The 21997-nt window shown below is 47.0% G+C and overlaps 1 protein-coding gene across 4 annotated transcripts; it reads left to right on the forward strand.

Moving 5' to 3' along the window:
• Positions 1-2036: 2036 nt before the first annotated feature.
• LOC125303075 (protein mono-ADP-ribosyltransferase PARP6-like) lies at positions 2037-18597 on the forward strand. Of its 4 annotated transcripts, none has more exons than XM_048256580.1 (23): positions 2037-2259; positions 2788-3028; positions 5531-5608; positions 6133-6227; positions 6406-6466; positions 6753-6843; positions 7704-7770; positions 8267-8416; positions 9535-9685; positions 10267-10398; positions 10631-10726; positions 10862-10954; positions 11305-11430; positions 11960-12025; positions 12093-12178; positions 12789-12837; positions 13089-13201; positions 13362-13434; positions 14394-14463; positions 16106-16185; positions 16366-16429; positions 16572-16656; positions 17592-18597. In XM_048256580.1, the coding sequence occupies exons 2-23, from the start codon at positions 3026-3028 to the stop codon at positions 17707-17709; spliced, it is 1947 nt and encodes a 648-aa protein (XP_048112537.1). In that variant the 5' UTR covers positions 2037-2259; positions 2788-3025; the 3' UTR covers positions 17710-18597. The 4 variants fall into 4 exon arrangements, with proteins under 4 accessions (XP_048112537.1, XP_048112536.1, XP_048112539.1 ...); XM_048256579.1 differs by having other exon boundaries at positions 2810-3028; XM_048256582.1 differs by having other exon boundaries at positions 2810-3028; positions 12111-12178.
• The last annotated feature ends 3400 nt before the right edge of the window (positions 18598-21997 follow it).

A 21997-nucleotide genomic window follows, 5' to 3' on the forward strand; every position in this document is an offset into this window, starting at 1 on the left:
GAAACATAAGACCAACCTTTTTTTGCTAGGCGCCGACGTATGGTAACAAAACCACCCCTAATGTTGACTGAACAAACCCCGAAATTTGTTTAAGCTATATGCCTGTCACCATGGGCCTCATGTACAAAGCTTGCGTACTGTACACACAAAATGTTATGTACGCCATCTTTCATGCTCATGGTCGAATGTATCAAGAGTAAATAAGCGTGAGAATATGCGTTCCTCCCAGGTTTCTCCACACCAACTATATGTGTGGCGTACGTACATTTCCAATGTGTATCATCAGTTGGCGACACTAACAGGCAATGCAGCGCAACAACATTAGGCATAGATGATCACGAGGCCTTTATTTGCACAGCATATTGTGAAATGTGGGCTATTAAAAATGCTAATATTTCGAAGTAGGTCTATGTTTCTAGATAAATGGGCATGCAACATGCGCACATACAACTAAGCTATCATCTAACAAATAACAACAAAATAACAACAAATAACAACAACAAATAACAACAAAAGCCTACATCTATAATGACAACTGTAGTCTTATCAGAGGATATAAGAATTAAAGGGAATGTGAAACCTATTTAAAGACAGCGCCTATATTTAATTCCACGATTGTTGATGACTGGCTTAGGCTATCAAACATTTCAGATTTTGAAGAGCTATCCTCGAAACCTGTGATGAATGAGGCCGGCTTCACACATTTGTCCATGCCTTGGACATTAGTCGGGCGTTTTCACTTCATATTCTGTTTGATAGCCTAAGCCAGTCACAAACAAACAGAAACAGACACACCTACACACACACACACACACACCTTAGTCCCTGTGCTAAGGGGCTTAGCAGTAAAGTGGATGAGGGGTCACCTGTATCCTCTTGGGCCTTAATCTGCCCAGACTCCAGACGAGCAGCCGAGGAACTGGAGGATCATGCCTGATTAGGGTCAGAGTGTTAGCCTGCTGCTCACACACACACACACACACACACACACACTCACACACAGTAGCAGTCCTGGTGGGAAAACACTCGCACACAACACATGGGAAGGACTCAGTACATATTCAATGGCTATTCTAGACCAGTCGTATGCGGCCTGTTGAGTTGTGACTTGTAACTTGTGAATGTGACATGTTGGACTAATGAAGCGGTCATCCCCTCTGCAGACAACACACAAGAGGCAGTGACCATTATGAGGTTCAAACTCCTTCTGACAATAATCACTTAGGACAGGTCTTGGCATGGCAAGGCAGTGTGTGTGTGTGTGTGTGTGTGTGTGTGTGTGGAAACAGGAAGGATCTCTGTTGTAAGCATGGTTTGTGTCTTTCCCAGACACAGGATGCTGTGTGTGTGTTTCTGCTATTAAGCTCACTTGTAGCACAAATGCCACAGCACTCGGGGGAGATCTTCAGTGTGGGGAACCGACACTAACGCCACCATAATAGTCGGAACCTTCAGTTTGGGAAACCAAGACTAACACTATAGTACTTGGAGGGGGCTTCAGAAAAGGAAAGCTCACATGAAGGGTAGAGGGATGGAGAGGTGGAGGATGAGGAGGAGGATGAGGTGGAGGAGGAGTGAGAACCTAAATACACATGCACAATACACACACACACATACACACACACACACTCACACACACACACACACACACACACACACACTCACTCACACACACAGACCCTGTGTTAGATCAGCCAGCCCCAAGCTCCCCCCGTCAGCAGTGGGTCTGTGAGCTGGCAGAGACGCACTGAGCATGCCCCAGCCGTCTTATGTTGTCAGGGAAAAAAGCGTCAGGCAAAGGAAGCAGACAGAGGAGAGTACAGCAGATGAACACATACACACACACACACACACACACACACACACACACACACACACACACACACACACACACACACACACACACACACAAAGCCAGACGGGGAGCCAGGGAGTTGCGCAGTGGCAGAGTGAGAGAGAGAAATGTGGAGGGAGGGGGAGAGAGAGAAGAGTAGAGGGAGGGGGAGAGAGAGAGAGAGAGAGAGAGAAACAGAGGGGGAGACTACTGCTGGTGTTGAGCTCTGTCTCTCTCCTGTGTGCGTGTGTGTGTGTGTGTGTGTGCGCGCGTCTGGGAGACTCTGGCTCTGGCTCATTGTGTTTTTGTCGTCCCTGCTTGCGTCTCTCTTTGTGAATGAGGGAAGGCTGATGTCATAGAGGAGAGGAGCGCAGGAGAGGAGGAGAGGAGGAGAGGACACTGCCCTCGCTGGCTATCTGCAGAGGGTGAGTCCATCACACACATTTATGTAAACATTCACAGCACTAAGCCGTCTATCTCTGTGTATGTATGTGTGTGTGTGTGTGTGTGTGTGTGTGTGTGTGTGTGTGTGTGTGTGCGCACGCACAGGCGTAAGGTGGAATTTGACAACACAGACAACAGGTGTAGGACATAAGGACCCGAGATCTCCAGAGAGGGACCGCTTCGCTTGGTCTGCTGCTCAGACAAGAGACGCAGTCGTCCTCACACACACACACACACACACACACACCGCTGGGGCCTGACTGTGGTCGACACAGACCCTTAGCAGAGCCACACACACACTCTCAGAGTAGCCACACAGACATTCAGTGGACCAATACACACACTCAGACGAGCAGACATTTACTGGAAACACACACACACATACACACACACACACACACACACACACACACACACACACACACACACACACACACACACACACACACACACACTCAGTGGTAGCAGCTACTGCCCTTGCAGGGTTAACCGGGCCGTGGCATGTTCAGCTCCGTCACTGCTCTGCCACAGGTTGCCATGGGAATAAGAGGAGAGCAGCGGCCACAGTGAGACGACTGGCGCTTCAGCTGGCCTTTCCTTCCTGCCCGCCCTGCCCGCTGTGCCCGCCGCTGCCCAGGAGACCCTGCAATATCCGCCGATGCCCGCTGTGCTTGCTCGCCGACCCCGGGGCACTGGCATGGCAGGCAGAGGGGGCAGAGACTGGGAGAAGGAGCCTCTGTGAACAGCATGGTGAGTGTGTGTTGTGCCAGTGCTCATCATCACTCTCCGCCACACACACACACACACACACACACACACACACCCTCCGGCCATCGATCTGTTTACTCTCTGCTGTTTATTCACTCGCTCATTGCTCAGACAGGCTGGAGATCTCTGTGTGTGTGTGTGTGTGTGCCTCCTCTGTGTGGACGAGGAGACTGGACATCAGGCTAGTCCAGGTCCTGCTCAGTCCTCAGAGTTAGCACAGACTTCAGGATGTGTGTGTGTGTGTGTGTGTGTGTGTGTGTGTGTGTGTGTGTGTGTGTTTGTTTGTTTGTTATTGATGTTATAGTCACTGTTTCATCCTGTGTGGTTGACATCCCAGATGAGCTGTGGATTTAATCAGTGAAAACATCAAATGAGTTTGGTGCTGTTTGGGTTTGTGTTTCGCTTCATCTGCTATGGAGGACCAGACACAAGCTAGTGCTACGCTAACATGGCCCTGGTCTTGGTGCAGTGAAGGCTCTGCAAGACTCTAACAATCCCATCCACTGACCTTCAGCGGCATTGAGGAAATTAGCTATTTAAGCCTCTATGGTGTCGGGTACAGGGTTAGATTAAGGCTGATAATGAGGATAACACGGGCATTTCCCCACTGTACGGGACAGAGTTGAAATTGACCCTGTGGTCTGCTAGTAGTCATATGGCCATCTCCTGTTCTAAAAGTGTAGAAGTTTGTGTATTTGCTGACACTCTCAAACTGAGTTGACCAACATTGTTGTAAAACTGTGTGTGTGTGTGTGTGTGTGTGTGTGTGTGTGTGTGTGTGTGTCCGATGGTGCTGTGTGTAGATAGTGCTGACCAATGCTGTTATGTGTTGTTGTTACTGCTGACCAGGTCAGAACAGATGATCTGTCCATGTCTGCCCCACTGACACAGTCGCCTTAGCAACCAGCTTACCCCAACTGACAGATGGAATCTCTTATGTTCCAATTAGATACAGTAGATATACCAGTGTAGAGTTGGGTCAAAAGTAAGGGTGTGTTATGTAAACCGAGTGATAGTGGGACAGAGTGATGTCGGTGTGGAAATAAACATGTTTGGCAGACAGAGATTAAGCTATTGTTCTCAGGTGAAAGGTTAAGGTGTGGTTTTAAAACAGTAGGTCTCCTGCAGACTAGCCTGGAAGCCAGCCCCAGTTTATTCCGCTCACAACATTTGAGGGCAGGAAATTCAGTCTGGAGTTGTTCCATTGAGAAGTCTCTAGATGTGTTCTAGAGATCAAATCGTTTGGGTGGGCTTTATACAATGATGGACAAATGAGCAACAGTGTAGCAGTCTCCTATGTCACCTGAGCACGCTTGAGTTGAGTTTGTTCAAATCAAAATCGCTGCCACTGGAGAAGTGAGATGAATAAATTTGGCTATCCTATTAGTTAGACCAGAAATTGGCAGCGCAATAACCTTAAAAGACAGAAAAAAGAGATTAAGTCATCCTCAAATTTTGTGGGCGGTGTAAATTCGTGCTGGCTTTCAAGCTAGGTTCAAATACACCCCATAATTGAATCCATATGCCGTGTTGCTAAACTCAAATTCTGAATTTGATGACAAATTCAGACTCTACCCGCAGACTCTAGAAATTCTAGGGCCCAGATAAAGGTGTGTGTTTACCTCAGACAGACTGACACCACTTCCTCTTCCTATCCCCAGAGTGGAGAATGCTGAGATTGAGAATCCTGGGATTGAGAGAGGGGTTCAGGGTTTAGCACAGTGGAGAATGTTGGAATTGAGAGAATGCTGAGAGAATGCTGGGATTGAGAAAATGCTGAGATTGAGAGAATGCTGAGATAATGTTGAGAGAATGCTGGGATTGAGAGATTGCTGAGATAATGCTGAGAGAATGCTGAGATAATGTTAAGAGAGTGCTGAGAGAATGTTGAGAGAATGCTGAGATAATGTTGATAGAGTGCTGAGATAATGTTGAGAGAATGCTGAGATAATGTTGAGAGAATGCTGAGATGATGTTGATAGAGTGCTGAGATAATGTTGAGAGAATGCTGGGATAATGTTGAGAGAATGCTGAGAGAATGCTGGGATTGAGATAGGGGTTCAGTGCTGACATTGAGAGTGTTGGTGTTCAGGGCTTAGGGGTCTAGAGTTGTGGCTGAGTGGTGGCTCACGGTGAAATGCTGGGGTGAAGGGCTGAGTTGTAATTGAGGGGTGGCTGACTTATGGCTGAGTGGTGGCTCACGGTGATATGCTGGGTGAAGGGCTGAGTTGTAGTTGAGTTGTGGCTGAGTTGTGGCTGAGTTATGGCTGAGTGGTGGCTCACGATGATATGCTGGGTGAAGGGCTGAGTTGTAGTTGAGTTGTGGCTGAGTGGTGGCTGAGTTATGGCTGAGTGGTGGCTCACGGTGATATGCTGGGTGAAGGGCTGAGTTGTAGTTCAGTTGTGGCTGAGTTGTGGTTGAGTGGTGGCTGAGCTGTGGCTGAGTTTTAGGATACCGGCACTAACTCCTTTTCCTCTCTCTAGAGCACGAGTGAAGAGTGCTGGGGTGAAGAGGACTCTGATGGGGACAGCGACTGCGAGGAGTTCATGTACGGAATACAGGTGAGAGAGACAGTCGCAGACAGACAGGGGTTGACAGGGGTTTACAGGTGAGAGAGACAGACGCAGACAGACCTGGGCCTGTAACTGGTTTGTAGATGGTCTGTAGCTGGTCAGTGATCATCCTATAGTTGGTCTGTAATTGGCCTGTAGTTGGTATGTAGCTGGTCTGTAATCGGTCTGTAACTGATCTGTAATCGGCCTGTAACTGATCTGTAGCTGGTCTGTAATCGGCCTGTAACTGGTCTATAGCTGGTTTGTAATCGGTCTGTAACTGGTTTGTAGATGGTCTGTAGCTGGTCAGTGATCCTCCTATAGTTGGTCTGTAATTGGCCTGTAATTGGTATGTAGCTGGTCTGTAATCGGCCTGTAACTGATCTGTAGCTGGTCTGTAGCTGGTCTATAATCGGCCTTTAACTGGTCTGTAGCTGGTCTGAAATCAGCCTGTAGCTGGTGTGCTGCTGATCTGTGACTGGTCTGTAGCTGGTCTGTGACTGTCCCTCTTCCTGTGCATTTCTTATCTGCAGGGGCACTTTGCCTCCGACCTGTACCGCCATCCTCAGCTGGATGCTGACATCGGGGCTGTGAGGGACATCTATACTGAGAGAGCTGTGTCTGTCAGGTAACACACACACACACACACACACACACACACACACACACACACACATGCCAGAGACAGTGGCAGGACATTGAGGGGGAAATTGAGGGGGACAGTAATGGCGTTGCTTCTCTGTAGGCCCTGATAGATCCTGTGATGGTGATTAACATCAGGCTTGTGGCCGTTCTCTCTGTGACAGGGAGTATGGACCAATTGATGATGTGGACGTTGACTTGCAGATCAATATCGGCTTCCTGGATGTGAGTTATGCTTGACTGGCTCTGTGCTCATAACAGATTGAAGGCTTTTACCTTGAATTTGAAAAAAACTGCCATATGTTTAAAAATGTGTTAAAGTCAGTGCATACATGGTGGTGGTGGTGTGTGTGTGTGTGTGTGTGTGTGTGTTGTGTGTGTGTGTGTGTGTGTCTGTGTGTGTGTGTGTGTATGTCTGTGTTTGTATATGTGTATGTGTGTGTGTGTGTGTGTGTGTGTGTGTGTGTGTGTGTGTGTGTGTGTGTGTGTGTGTGTGTATCTTTGATGCCAGGAGGAGGTTGCCAATGCCTGGAAGGTCGTCCGAACGGAACCAATCATCCTACGCCTTCGGTTTTCCCTCTCACAGTATCTGGATGGCCCAGGTACAGAACAACCAGAATAACTGGAAATTCTGGAGTCTTAATCCACTGTTCCAACCAGAGCTGTATCGTTCCAACCAGCTCTGGCTGGAACCAGACTAGTGACTATATAGTCTTACTTACTGTATTAGTCTTATAGTATTACACGGCTCTTCATAATGCTGCAGAATGCTCCATTCACTTGAATGGGCTTTCCCAATGTTCGGAGGTCTGATATTTCTGAATAACAGACCGCTATCAAGGAAAATGGGTTTTGTGCTTATTCACATCTTTCATATAACTCCGCAAGTATTCCGGTGATTTCTTGTAATGGAACTTCATTCAAAAGTGAAAGCAGACAATTGATCAGCTGTGTTCTACAGAGTTTGTTTGATTCAAGTTCAGCGTGTGTTGCAAACTATTTGTTTCTTAGCAAAAGCCACGATGAAACTGAAACAAATAAATGTAAAGAGTCATATCATGTGGAGTTTATTTTTTTAGTTTTGGCAAGTAGCTGTGTAATGTATAGAACGCCGGTCATTATCAGAAAATAAGTCCCTTCAGGACGAAGCAAGACCCCTGTTGGCCCTGTCGGGACTTATTTTCCGAAAATGACCGGCGTTCAATTATATTATCTCTTACTTAACCCACTGTTCCAACCAGACTGCTGATTCTAGAGTCTTAAACCACTGTTCCAACCAGACTAGTGATTCCAGAGTGTTAAACTACTGATTCTAGACTATTGCCACCTGTGTCATGGTGGGTCTTTGTCATGGCTGTGGGTGTGATTTAAAACAGACAGAGCAGATTGAGTCCAGATCCAGAACAGATCTGTCTGGATGTTCCACCATGTTTAACACACCCCTGGTGTTCCCTCCTGACAGAACCCACGGTGGAGGTGTTCCAGCCATCCAGTAAAGATGGCTTCGGCCTTGGCGTCCAGCTAAAGAAGTGAGTGTGCATCCTCTGGCCTTGTTCTTTCTGAATGGACACTGCTACTTAGTGACTGTGCCATGACCCCTGTGGTGGACCTGACAGGAGGCCATCTGGCACAGAGGACTGAGATCAGGGGATTAGCTTCCCGTAGCGGACCTGTCCTGGTCTTTGGTGGAAGGGTGCTGACTTAACCTACTTACCCAGCCAGACCTATATGATGTCATGTGTTTTTAAACACTGAGCTACGTGGTCAAGTGGTCAGCTTCTCTACATGACTAAAGGCCATGGAGGCACTCAGAGCTCCTCTACTGTGTTATGGCATCACATGAAATCGGCCACTAGATATTAAAAGAAATGCCACTATGATATATGAATGAAAACATTACACCAAACATGGCATTATGAATAGTGACTGATCCTAAGGTGTGTTAGTGTATGTGTGTGTTAAATGTATCATGCATGCTCTGTGTGTGTGTGTGTGTGTGTGTACGCGCGCACTCTGTCACCACAGGATCCTGCGCACCTTTGTGTCCCAGCAGTGGAAGCTCCTGAGTAATGACCTGATCCGAACGCAGCAGAAGAAACGCCACAGCTGGTTCAAGGCTGGGGGGACCATCAAGAAGTTCCGCGCCGGACTCAGCATCTTCTCCCCTGTGGCCAAGTACTGATGCCCTCACACACACACACACACACACACTGCAGGGATCACCAATGCACGCACACACACATCGCAGAGATCACCTGTGCGCTACATAACCTGGATTAGTCACACTAATGGCACATTGAGCTCAACATACAGGGAGGACATGCTCCGATAAGACTGCATATCTGCACATTGATCTACTTCTATCTGCTTAATGACTACATGTTAATGTATTTATATTGATTCATGACAAACATGTTCATGTCAAATAAAAAACATTTCTAAATCACATTTAAATCAGTAATATTTACACTAAAGTGTTCACATAGGGACACTGTAGTAGATATGTTTCAAGTAAAGATGGTTCAGTTCAGGTTCTGAGAAGGTTCTGAGAAGTTGCCATAAGCTCCTGGGAGATCCATGTAGCTTGAGAACAGGAACGTAATGATGATGCTGTAAACTGGTGAGGATGGGAACATAATGATGATGTCGTAGTGAGGTGAGAATAGGAACATAATGATGATGTCGTAGACTGGTGAGAACAGGAACATAATGATGATGTTGTAGACTGGTGAGAACAGGAACATAATGATGATGTCGTAGTGAGGTGAGAATAGGAACATAATGATGACGTCGTAGACTGGTGAGATAGGAACATAATGATTATGTCGTAGACTGGTGAGAACAGGAACATAAAGATGTTTCTGTAGAATGGTAAGAATAGAGACTGGTGCTGGATGCTGTAGTCTTGTGCTGAATGCTGTAGTCTGGTGCTGGATGCTGTAGTCTGGTGCTGGATGCTGTAGTCTTGTGCTGAATGCTGTAGTCTGGTGCTGGATGCTGTAGTCTTGTGCTGAATGCTGTAGTCTGGTGCTGGATGCTGTAGTCTGGTGCTGGATGCTGTAGTCTGGTGCTGAATGCTGTAGTCTGGTGCTGGATGCTGTAGTCTGGTGCTGGATGCTGTAGTCTGGTGCTGGATGCTGTAGTCTGGTGCTGAATGCTGTAGTCTGGTGCTGGATGCTGTAGTCTGGTGCTGGATGCTGTAGTCTGGTGCTGAATGCTGTAGTCTGGTGCTGAATGCCTGCCCCCTCAGCAGTGTTCCTGAGTGCTGCCTCTTTGCTGCCCCCTGCTGGCAGGTCTCCGTGTGTGCCTCTGATCCAGGGCCCGGTGGTGAAGGGCCCTCTACGGACCTCGGAGCTCAGAGTCACGCGCCTCATCAACCGCTCCGGCCCCTGCACCATGAAGGGACCCAAGGGAGAACTCTTCACCTACGCGGCCAACGGAGAGGTGGGTGGCCAGCTCTTCACCTGCCATCTTAAATCTAGAATTTGTGGTGTCGAATTGTGATTAACTGATTCAAACTCTTACTTTAAGATGTGTAGCTTTAATTCATTCAAGAGCATTGGTTCATGAAGCAAGCTGCTTCTGACATTTTGTGCATGGGTCTTATACCCTTTCTTCTCATGTCGTCACTTGTTTGTGTGAACTCAGAATAGAAAACATCTTCTGTGTCTTTGCCACATTAGGCAATACATATGTGCCTAGGTATTTTCCTTCTAATGACCTCTGACCCCACTGACCAAATGCTTTCGATGACCAGTTCCTATATGCTAGTGGAGGTATATTCCTGGCGCCAAGCCTACTTATGTTTAGCTAAAATTACCCCTGCTGTTTCACCACATCAACCTCAGAAAGTTTTCCCAATTCAAAGAATATCTTTTCATAAAACTAAAGAATATCTTTTCATAAAAACATCATTTTATAGTTCTAAGAGTGGTCTTGTTGGTCACTGAAACTACACTTTGAGCTTTGACCAACGAACTGTAGACTATAATGTGTGTGTGTGTGTGTGTGTCCCTCCCCATCAGAGTGTGGCGGTACCGGGCGCCAGACCCACGGTGCAGATCACCACCAAACAGCTGATCGAGCTCTTCTTCTCCTCACAAGCCCTCATCCACTGCAAGAGTATCCCCACGCTGGAGTACGGCTTCCTGGTGCAGGTACGGCCCCGCCCATCACTGCTGCATCATGGGACAAAATCAAAAACACAAGCTAGTGTGTCGCCCGTACTCCATTAACAACATTATTCACCTGTTTATTCTCATTCTACTCTCTCTATCTCCCCCTTGCTCTCTATCTCTCTCTCTTCCAACTCTGTTCATCTTCTCTCTCACTCCCTTTCTCTCTTGATCCCTCTCTCTTCCCTTTCACACCCCCCTCTCCCTGCACTAGATTATGAAGTACTCGGAGCAGAGGATTCCTACTCTAAATGAGTACTGTGTGGTGTGTGACGAGCAGCACGTCTTTCAGAATGGCTCCATGCTCAAGGTTAGCCCATCGCTCTTAGTCTGTCATAGCCCATGAGCTGTGAAATTACACTGATATTCATGCATGTGTCTGTGTGTGTGTGTGTGTGTGTGTGTGTGTGTGTGTGTGTGTGTGTGTGTGTGTGTGTGCGTGCAGCCTGCCGTGTGCACCAGAGAGCTGTGCGTTTTCTCCTTTTACACTCTGGGTGTGATGTCCGGAGCTGTGGAGGAAGTGGCCACAGGGGCTGAGGTAACATACACATACATTACATATATTGTACACTAACACACACAAATTAACACACACACACACACACACACACACACACACACACACACACACACACACACACACACATTATATATACACTAAAACACACAAATTAACACACACACACACACACACACACACACACACACACACACACATTACATATACACTAAAACACACAAATTACCACACATAAATAAAGTCACATGCTTGCACACATAGACATCTGATCTCGTCTAGTCTGATCTGTTTTTTTGTCTGGTTTCGTTTGGTCTGGTCTGGTCTGATCTGGTCTGATCTGGGTTTGTCTGGTCTCGTTTGGTGTTTAGGTGGTGGACCTGCTGGTGGCCATGTGCAGAGCTGCACTGGAGTCGGCACGGAAGAGCATCATCTTTGACCCCTACCCCTCCGTGGTTGACCCCAGTGACCCCAAGAGCCTGGCCTTTAACCCCAAGGTACTGCCACACCATCACAAACCAGTATACCATGAATCAGGTCACATGCACACAGACGCACACACACACACACACACACACACACACACACAAACTGGATCACATACACACACACATACAAAAACACACTGAAAGAGTGGTGTAACACTTTACTTGACAGTATTTACATAAGAGTGACATGACACTGTCATTAACATATGACACTGTCATGACACATGAAACCTAACCCTAACTCTAAACCTAACCCTTATCCTAACCCTAACTTGTTATGACAAAAACCGAATGTCACTTAATAACAGAAGCGTTATGTCATAAACGTTTATGACTTGTTTATGACACGTTCATGACAGTGTCATGTCACTCTTATGTCGACACTGTCAAGTAAAGTGTAACCAACCCAATATCCCTTTCCTCTGTCTGTCTTTCTCTTTCTGTCTCCTCTCTCTTTCTCTCTTTTCTTTGCTTCCTGCATTTCTCTCCCTCGCTCTCTCTGTCCTTCTCTCACTTTCTACTCCCTCTGTGTTTACAGAAGAGGAGCTATGACCGGCTGCAGAAAGCCCTGGACAGTGTCATGTCCATACGGGAGATGACGCAAGTGAGTAGGATGGAAGACTAAGCGTAATGACGGAGCCAGACATTTTTAATCGTTTCAAACTGCGTAGATTGTGGTGTCTTTGCAGGGCTCGTATCTGGAGATCAAGAGACAGATGGACAAGATCGATCCCTTAGCCCACCCCCTTCTGCAATGGTGAGGGAATAATGCAACTTGTTTTCCTCCTCATGTTGCCTTGAATAGTTCTGTTTGAAGCAAAGATTCTAGAACAGAGCTCTGTTCTAGAATCTTTGGTTTGAAGGTTTTACAGTTTTTACCTATTGCTTACACACCTTTTGCAGAATTTGGCTCATTATGTCAAAACTCTACTCACAAGCAAATAAGACACTTAGAGACAAACAACTCACATCTATGCCAAAATGAAACACTGCAATCAAAACTTAACAATCCTTTCTCAAATGTAATTCTTGCAACAAAATGATACAAACATGGACCATTTGAATTATTCAAATCAGCAGCAACACACTGATGTGCTTTATACAAAACACTGTTATCTTTACTATCTGTATTGTCATTTTCGGTAACACTTTATAATAACTACACATAATTCATCATTCATTAAGCATTTGTAAAGAATTAGTAATTTGTTAATGAAGTAATATTTCCATTATTTAACAGTTGTTGAGGCATTGTCTATGGTTTATACGATCAGTTATAATGGGTGTGTTAAAGGCTCTCTAATCAATATTACGTGGTTTATAAGTGTGGTTTCTATAATTGTGTTTTTGTTGTCATTCTTTCACAGGATCATATCCAGCAACAGATCCCATATTGTCAAGTTGCCTCCAAGCAGGGTAAGGCCCAGAGCTTAATTTAGTGTAGCATTTCACATTTCCCACACAGCCTGATGTGAAATTCAGAGCCAGATACGACCATGGTGAAATTAGAGACCTAAAGAACTAAATAGAGGGGAATTGACTGATGATTGATTATTTAAGCCTGACCGTGTTTGAAATGTGTGTGTGTGTGTGTGTGTGTGTGTTTATGTATGTACGTATGTGTGTGTCTATGTGTGTTTGTGTGGTGTGGTGTGTGTCCCCTACAGCAGCTCAAATTTATGCACACCCCCCACCAGTTCCTGCTCCTCAGCAGCCCACCTGCCAAAGAGGCTCGCTTCCGCACCGCCAGGAAACTCTACGGCAGCACCTTTGCCTTCCAGTGAGGGACACAGACACACACACACACGCACGCACGCACGCACGCACACACACACGCACGCACGCACGCACGCACGCACACACACACACACACACACACACAGTCTCTTACTAATTTTCTTCTGACTGCCATTTCTCTCTCTGCCTGTTTGCTGTTTCAGTGGATCCCACATAGAGAACTGGCACTCCATCCTGAGGAATGGACTCGTTAATGCCTCATACACCAAGCTCCAGGTAGCTACCACACACACCTGTACTCCAACACCAAGCTCCAGGTAGCTACCACACACACCTGTACTCCAACACCAAGCTCCAGGTAGCTACCGCACACACCTGTACTCCAACACCAAGCTCCAGGTAGCTACCGCACACACCTGTACTCCAACACCAAACTCTAGGTAGCTACTGCACACACCTGTACTCCAACACCAAGCTCCAGGTAGCTACCGCACACACCTGTACTCCAACACCAAGCTCCAAGTAGCTACTACACACACCTTTACTTCAACACCAAGTTCCAGGTAAAAACCGCACACACAGCGCTAACATGATATAGCTGCTGTCCATTCTAGGGGCTGTGCATTGAGAGAGAATTGAGAGGCATTATGGGGGCTGTGCATTGAGAGGCATTATGGGGGCTGTGCATTGAGAGAGGCATTATGGGGGCTGTGCATTGAGAGGCATTATGGGGGCTGTGCATTGAGAGAGGCATTATATGTAGGGGCTGTGCATTGAGAGAGGCATTATAGGAGCTGTGTATTGATGGAGGCATTATATGTTGGGGCTGTGCATTGAGAGAGGCATTATAGGGGCTGTGTATTGAGGCATCGCCACGCTGCTCTCTGCCACTGCTACTCTGCACACAGTGGTAGTGTGGGTGTCCTGCTGAAACACTTTGCTCTTCAAGTGGCAATAAAAAGCAATGCAGCGTTCAGGACAGATAAGCAGGACAGGTAAGCAATGCAGTGTTCTCTCTGGACTGGCAGGACCTGTATTTCTAGGAGGTGGTGGTTCACCCACCCCGAAATGCAGCATAGGTACAGGATGTTGGGAGAACCTTTGCAGGCCTTTTCGTTTTTCCAGTTCACAGATTTGTCTTTGGTCCATGCCATGAATACGTGTAGTCAAGAGAGGGCAGACTGTCTACACTGTAGTTGGCACAGCATAGTGACTCTCTCTCTTTCTCTCTCCAGCTGCATGGGGCCGCCTATGGGAAGGGTATCTACCTCAGCCCAATCTCAAGCATCTCCTTTGGGTACTCAGGTATGTGTGTGTGTGTGTGTGTGTGTCCATCACCATAATTAATTCTCTTGACCCAGAGCCACCCTCCACCTTCTGTCTGACAGCTTTTTCTCTCTTTCCCTCTGTTCCTCTCTCTCTCTTTATCTCCCTGTCTTCCCCACACTGTCTCTCCCTCTCTTACCCTCTCTCTCTCTACTCTCTCTCTGTCCCTCTCTCCCCCAATCTCTCCCTCTAATACCCACTCTCTTTCTCTCCCTCTATTACCCTCTCTATCTCTACTATCTGTCCCTCTCTCCCCCACTCTCTCTCTCTTACCCACTCTCTTTCTCCCCCTCTCTTACCCCCTCTCTCTCTACTCTCTCTCTGTCCCTCTCTCCCCCACTCTCTCCCTCTCTTATCCACTCTCTAACTCTCTCAATTTTCAATTCAATTCAATTCAATTCAATTCAATGAGCTTTATTGGCATGACTGTAAGTGTTACAATGTTGCCAAAGCAGTAGTTACATCAAAAGAATGAGCAATTCATAGTAATAATAATAACAATTGACATCGACTATGGAGAATAATAAAAATAATAGAACATTAGAGCACACACACACACTCACTCACATATACACACACCCACCCGTGCCGCACACTCCACCCCCTCCCACAACATACACACACTAACACACAATGGAGAAAAAAAAAAACAAAGGAAAGAAAGGAAAGATAAATATACATATTGGCTTGCCTAGTGGCTGTCTCGTGCTTTATGGCATTCTGTGAAATATCGTGCCGCTAGTGGTAATAAGGTTGGGTACTCTCCTAATAAGTCTCCTATATCTCTCTCTCTTCTCCACACTCTCTATCTCTCTTCTCTCTCTCCCTCCCTGTGGACCAGAGCTGTGTCGCTGTGATGCACAGACCCATGCGCATGCCTATAGGAAGACAATTTATCCTCTGCTGCATCTCTCTCTCTCCACCTCCCTCTCCCCCTCTCTTTCTCTCAATCTCCCTCTCTCTTTCCACCTTCCTCTCTCTCTGTCCACCTCCCTCTCTCTCTCCAACTCCCCCTCTCTCCATCTCCCTCTCTCTCTCCATCTCCCTTTCTCTCCATCTCCCCTCTCTCTCTCTCCACCTCCCTCTCTACATCTTCTCTGGTTCAGTGTTCACACTCTGTCCTGCTTGTTGATTATATTAGCACTACAAATATATTGTTTTGTGGAAAAGCAGTAGTGTGCTATGTGTATGGCTCATGACCTCTGTCATGCTGTATCTGTGGAGGCACAGAAAAACACTCATGGCGTCACCTTATGGAATTCAAACAGAGTTGCATCAGAGGTGTAAGAAGCTTATTGGCTCAAACACCAGAGAAACCATTAGCAGTGGCAGCTAGAGTTTTCTGACCAAACTTAATTCATGTTATATATGTCTCTGTCTCTGTGTGTGTGTGTGTGTGCATGTCTCGTGTGTGTGTGTGTGTGTGTGTGTGTGCATGTGTGTGTGCATGTGTGTGTGTGTGTGTGTATGCATGTGTATGTGTGTGTGCATGTCTGCGTGTGTGTGTGTGTGTGTGTGTGCATGTGTGTGTGTGTGTGTGTATGCATGTGTATGTGTGTGTGTGTGTGCATGTGTGTGTGCATGTGTGTGTGTGTGTGTGTGTGTGTGTGTGTGTGTGCAGGCATGGGGAAAGGACAGCACCACATGCCCTCTAAAGAAGAGCTGGTGCAGCGCTACAACCGCATGAATACCATGGCACAGGTGCAGCACAACGCACAACGTTAAACACACACACTACACACACACACACTACACACACACACACTAAACACACTACACCACCCACATTACACTTGACACACAGCTTCTTGAGGATGAGTGTTTTATATTATGTGCGTGTGTGAGGTGTCTGCTGTAACTGTCATGTCCGTTTCCTTTTAGACTCGATCAGTGCAATCCCGATTCCTGCAGAGTCGGAATTTAAACTGCATCGCTCTCTGTGAAGGTAAGAGCAAGGAAAGGTGCATCGCATAAAGTAAAGTAAAACATATACAAAGTACAACTGTAGAGTACACAACAAGCACATCTGTAGAGTACACAACAATATGTGTGTGTGCGTGTGTGTGCGTGTGTGTGTCTCCTCCCAGTTATCACATCCAAGGAGCTGCAGAAGCACGGGAACATCTGGGTTTGTCCGGTGTCCGACCACGTGTGCACGCGCTTCTTCTTCGTGTGAGTATCCTCCATCCACGCCAGCGTCAGCTCGAGGTCGCTATTGGGACCAGGCTGGAATCACTAGGACATCCACACAACACCAACACACACAACACACTTTGATCTCCAGGGAACAGACACATGAGACTATATCTGTACTGTAAATTGTTTTGGATGAAAGTGTCTGTTAGGTGAATAATGTTAAATGGCCAATATTAATCTGAATAGCACACAATATTAATCTGAATAGAACACAATGTTAATCTGAATTAACCTGACTCTCGTCAGATGAATTTTGTTACGCCTAGCTCCACTCATCCATCTGGGATCGATCCATTGGAGTGGTGCTTCAGAAGGCTGGGCCTTATCAAAAATCCTTGCATATGATTGGATAAGCCACTTGTCCGTCATCTATTGCTACTTCAACCACTCACATCGAAGCCAACCCGTGACGCTGAGAACAGTCTCACAGTCGCTTCTACGCTACATCACATCTATGAAACTCCCGCCCTGCGTCCTGATTGGCTCTACCATAAAATCTGGTGCCAAAATCACTCTCAACGGAAGCGATCCCAGGTGGATGTGAGTGGAGCTAGGCAGAGCTAGGCGGAACGAAATTCATCTGGCGAGAGTCAGGTTAAATCTGAATAGCACACAATATTAATATGAATAGCACACCATGTTAATCTGAATAGCACACAATGTTAATCTGAATAGAACACGATATTAATCTGACTAGAACACTATATTAACCTGAATAGAACACAATGTTAATCTGAATAGAACACAATATTATTCTGAATAGAACACAATGTTAATCTGAATAAAACACAGCCCTCCCACAGCCTGCTGAATTGTCTGAAGCTTGAGGCACCGGGTTCAGGTGTGGTGATTTTCTGTCTTGTCCCCTCCTGACCTTTGACCTTATGGTTTGTGGTGTGACCCTGCTGCAGGTATGAGGATGGCCAGGTGGGAGATGCCAACATCAACTCCCAGGATGCACACATCCAGCGAGAGATCATGAGTGTGATTGGAACGCATCCGAGCTCTCGACATTCCGACGGACTCTGAGACTCCAGGACTGTCCCTCCCCAGGGGGAAAAAAGACTGGCGTGTTTCTGACTATCTTACTCCGTAATGTCTGTGTTGTGTTGGGTCTCACTGTTAGAGTAGTGGACTATGTGCACCACTAGAGGGCACTGTTTAGCACGCCAGAGGAGACACAGCAAGGCTGTGACGTCTGCCCTGCCGTGCTGTGCCGTGATGTGGCGCGTTGTGCCACCCCGAGGAAGTCTGTCCTGCAGTCCTGTGTGCGCTGTAGAAACAGGAAGCATGTATGTGGACTATTTTCACTTCTTCTCACTAATGGACTCATTGATCTTTTTCTCTCAAGCTGTCAGTGTGCTCTATGATAAACTCTTAGTCTTATGTGAACCCCAGTCTCCTCAGTATCCCTGTTCAACAGTCAGTCTGCGCCTTCTAGAATAATCCAGAATAATCCAGTGTGTGTTCATCATCCAGGCTCACGTCAGGTCAGGTGTTGCTATTTTAGTTGGCATCTGCTCTCTGGGCAGCTGCAGCCCAACCCCAGCACAGCCAGGGGGCGCTCTAGTGAGATCTCACAGCCAGGGGGCGCTCCAACGAAATCACAAGCAGAGGATGAGAGTTATGCTCCCTGCAAGGCCTGCTGGGGTTGTGTGTGTGCGTGTATGTGTGTGTGTATGTGTGTGCGTGTGTGTGTGTGTGTGTGTATGTATAGGGTGGGCAGGTCTGTGTTCACTTGCCTTCTGTATGTTTGTGTGTGTGTGTGTGTGTGTGTGTGTGTATGTGTGCAAAGATGGGGGTATTAATGTCCTGGTGATCACCAGTGTGTGTCCACGGAGGGGGTTATGGTTACACATAGCCGACATTTGTATGAACCTGTCAGTTTATAAAAAATATAATAAATTTGCAACACTGTTTTGCATCTCTTTTTTGTGCTGGTGAAATTGATTAAGGGTGTTTGTGATCAATTGATTTATGATTTAGTTTTACCATTGATTTATGATGTCTGATTGAGGTGTATTCTACTTACTGTAGGTCTCACCAAGGTGAATGTGCATGTAATGTTATGTAAAGTCATGCCTTTATTTGTGTGTGTGTGTGTCTGTGTGTATGCTATGTGTGTGTGTATGTTTGTGTGTGTGTGTATGTGTGTGTGTGTGTATGCTGTGTGTGTGTGTGTGTGTGTGTGTATGTGTGATTATACATGTGTGAGTACTCTTTGGTATCCTGGAGCGCTGTGGGCCCAGAGAGGGAGGTCTTTCCCACAGGACACACACGGCCCACTGCAGCTCTAAAGTCACACAGCAACCCAGCACTGCCCTGCACTGGGGCAAAAAAAAAACCTCTCACACACACACGTTACTGCATAGACACTTGTCACAGTGGACAAACGCATCTGGGTCTACCTCAACCAGAAGCCCTGGATGACACGGGAGGGGGTCCAGCAGCTGCTAAAAGAGAGGAACACCGCCTGGAGTTCCGGCAAGGAAGACCTCTACAACACAGCCCGAGCCAACCTGAAGAGGGGCATCAGAGAGGCCAAGGCAGACTACAGGAGGAGGATAGAGCCGCTGAGCACTAACAACAGCAGGCAAGTGTGGCAGGGAGTTCAGCATCTGACCAACTACAGGACTAACCTCGGAGCTGCGGAGCAGAGGAGCTGAGCATCTTCTTTGCCCGCTTCGAGCTCACAGCACCAGAGACGGCACCACTACACCACGCGGCCCACAGCAGCGTAAATCTCACAGTTGAAGAGCATGGGGTCCTGATGGCGTCCCGGGACGCGTGCTGAAGGACTGTGCAGATCAGCTGGCTGGAATCTTCACAAAGATCTTCAACCAGTCCCTGGCACAGTGCACTGTCCCACCCTGCCTGAAATCCTCAACTATAGTCCCCCGTGTCCAAGAAACCTCACATCTCTAGCCTCAATGACCACCGACCAGTGGCACTCACCCCAGTGGTGATGAAGTGCTTTAAAAAAAACTGGTCCGCAGACAGAGGGTCAGAGTGGGCCACCACACATCCACGGCCCTAAGCCTCAGTACCGGCTCTCCCCAGGGCTGTGTGCTGAATCCCTTGCTCTACTCCCTCTACACACACGACTGCTCCCCTTTCCATCACAGCAACACTAAGTTTGCGGATGACACCACAGCGGGGCTGGGGTGGGGTGGGGGTGGGGGGGTGCTGAACCTGCTCCTCAACACCTCAAAGACCAAAGAACTCATCATAGACTAAAGGAAACAAGAAAACAGAGATCCCACCACTTGTCATCAGCGGGGACTACGTGGAAAGGGTGGCAGACTTCCATTTCCTGGGAGTCCACATCGAGGAGAGCCTATCCTGGAGCGTGAATACTGGAGCAGAGACTGTACTTCCTGGGAGTCCACATCGAGGAGAGCCTATCCTGGAGCGTGAATACTGGAGCAGTGACTGTACTTCCTGGGAGTCCACTTCGAGGAGAGCCTATCCTGGAGCGTGAATACTGGAGCAGAGACTGTACTTCCTGGGAGTCCACTTCGAGGAGAGCCTATCCTGGAGCGTGAATACTGGAGCAGAGACTGTACTTCCTGAGAATACGCAGGAGGAATAACATCACACAAAGACTGCTGGTGTCCTTTTACCAAGCCTTCATTGAGAGCATACTAATATACTGCGTATGGTACACCAGCTGCACATCGGCTCAGAGGAAAGCACTCCAGGGGGTCATCAACACCGCTCAAAAGATCGTCGGCTGCCATCTTCCCACACTGGAAGAACTACACAGTTCCCGTCTCAAAAAGCTCAGAACATTATAAAGGACACCCACCATCCCGGTCACTGCCTGTTTGAACTGTTGCCTGAGGCAGACAGTACAGATCAATTAACGAAAGGACAAATATACTCGAACACAGTTTTTATCCAACTGCGATAACCACCCTCAATGCTGAAAAAAATTAACGTGCAATATGGAATCTGATGTGAAATGGATCAATGCAATGAAAGAAAGTATGCATGTCTGTAGATGTATGTTCACTGTTTTTTATGCAATGGCTGGGTGTGTATGACTGTGTGTGTTTATGTATGCTGCTAATGCTGTTATGTTTCTATTTATTCTTTTTTAAGTAAAACTAGCACTTAAATTATATTTTTATACATTGTAGAGTCAATGAAAGATGCACTGACTGGAGAGCACTTTGAATATCGTTGTACCTGTGATAATGACAATAAAGATCTACTGTATTCTATTCTACATACACATACATATACTCACACACACACCCACACACACACAGTAATAGCACCACATACTCTATGATAATACTGCTCTTGCCCTACACTATTCTGGGTCATATGCTCCGTACTAGAGCAGTGTGTATGTGTGTGTGTGTGTGTGTGTGTGTGTGTGTGGGTGTGTGTGTCTGGTGTGTATGTGTGTGTCTATGGGACACATGAACACTGTAACACTGCTGTGTTTTACAGAGAGAATGGCATCCCTCCAGCCTTGCTGTCTTCTGGGGCGAGAAACAGCATATTATAACAGTGCACTACCTCCATCTGAGGTCCACAGCTGCACCCACACGCACAGCACAGCCCTGCATCCCTCTCCTCCCCCTGTTTTCTCTTTCTGTCTCTCATCCCCCCCTTTCTCTTTCCCTCTCTCCTTTTCTCTCTACCCTTCTCTCTATCTCTCTGCCCCCTTCAATGTTTCTCGAACTCTTTACCTCTTCATCTTGAGCTGCGCGTGTCATTGTTCTGTCTCTGTCCAAGTGATGCTTCTGTCTGTTCTCGCTGTTTTTTCCCCCCTTCCATTTCTTTTCTCTCTTTCTTGTTGTGTTTCTTACTTTCTCTTTTCTTTTCTCTCACTCTCTCTCTCTCTCGCTGTGTTTCTCTCTCCTGCTCATTCTCTGTCTCTTAGTGTTGTCTAATACTCCTCATCCCACATCATGATGGAGAATCCATATGACAGAAACACACACACACACACACACAGATATGAGGGTCAGAACATCAAGCGCGACACGTTGGCTGAGTGAGTGTGTGAGAGCCCATTTCACGGTCTCCTCAGACACACTTCCTCTCTCTGCCTTTGTCTGAAATCGCTGTGAAATTAGCTGCTTTCAAAGGGGCTGCGTGCGGCAGGGTGAAATTGTGCTGACAGGATGTGTTTTTCGGGTGATAATGCATGCATTGTTTTGACCTGCCCCCGTCAAGTGCTGGTCTGAGGGGAGGAGAGACGCGCTGGCGATGCTGATTAATGAATTTCTGTCCTTGCTCAGTTAATATGAAGTCTCTCCACAGCCCTCGGCAATCCCAGCATGCTCCTGTCCTGGAGGAG

The sequence above is a fragment of the Alosa alosa genome, chromosome 11, assembly GCF_017589495.1.
Source record: "Alosa alosa isolate M-15738 ecotype Scorff River chromosome 11, AALO_Geno_1.1, whole genome shotgun sequence".
Lineage (NCBI taxonomy): Eukaryota > Metazoa > Chordata > Actinopteri > Clupeiformes > Clupeidae > Alosa > Alosa alosa.

Coding starts and splice junctions, on each gene's coding strand:
- LOC125303075 (XM_048256580.1), top strand. Junction 12,179..12,788: donor GCCCACCCCCTTCTGCAATG/GTGAGGGAATAA, acceptor ATTCTTTCACAG/GATCATATCCAGCAACAGAT. Junction 14,464..16,105: donor CATCTCCTTTGGGTACTCAG/GTATGTGTGTGT, acceptor GTGTGTGTGCAG/GCATGGGGAAAGGACAGCAC.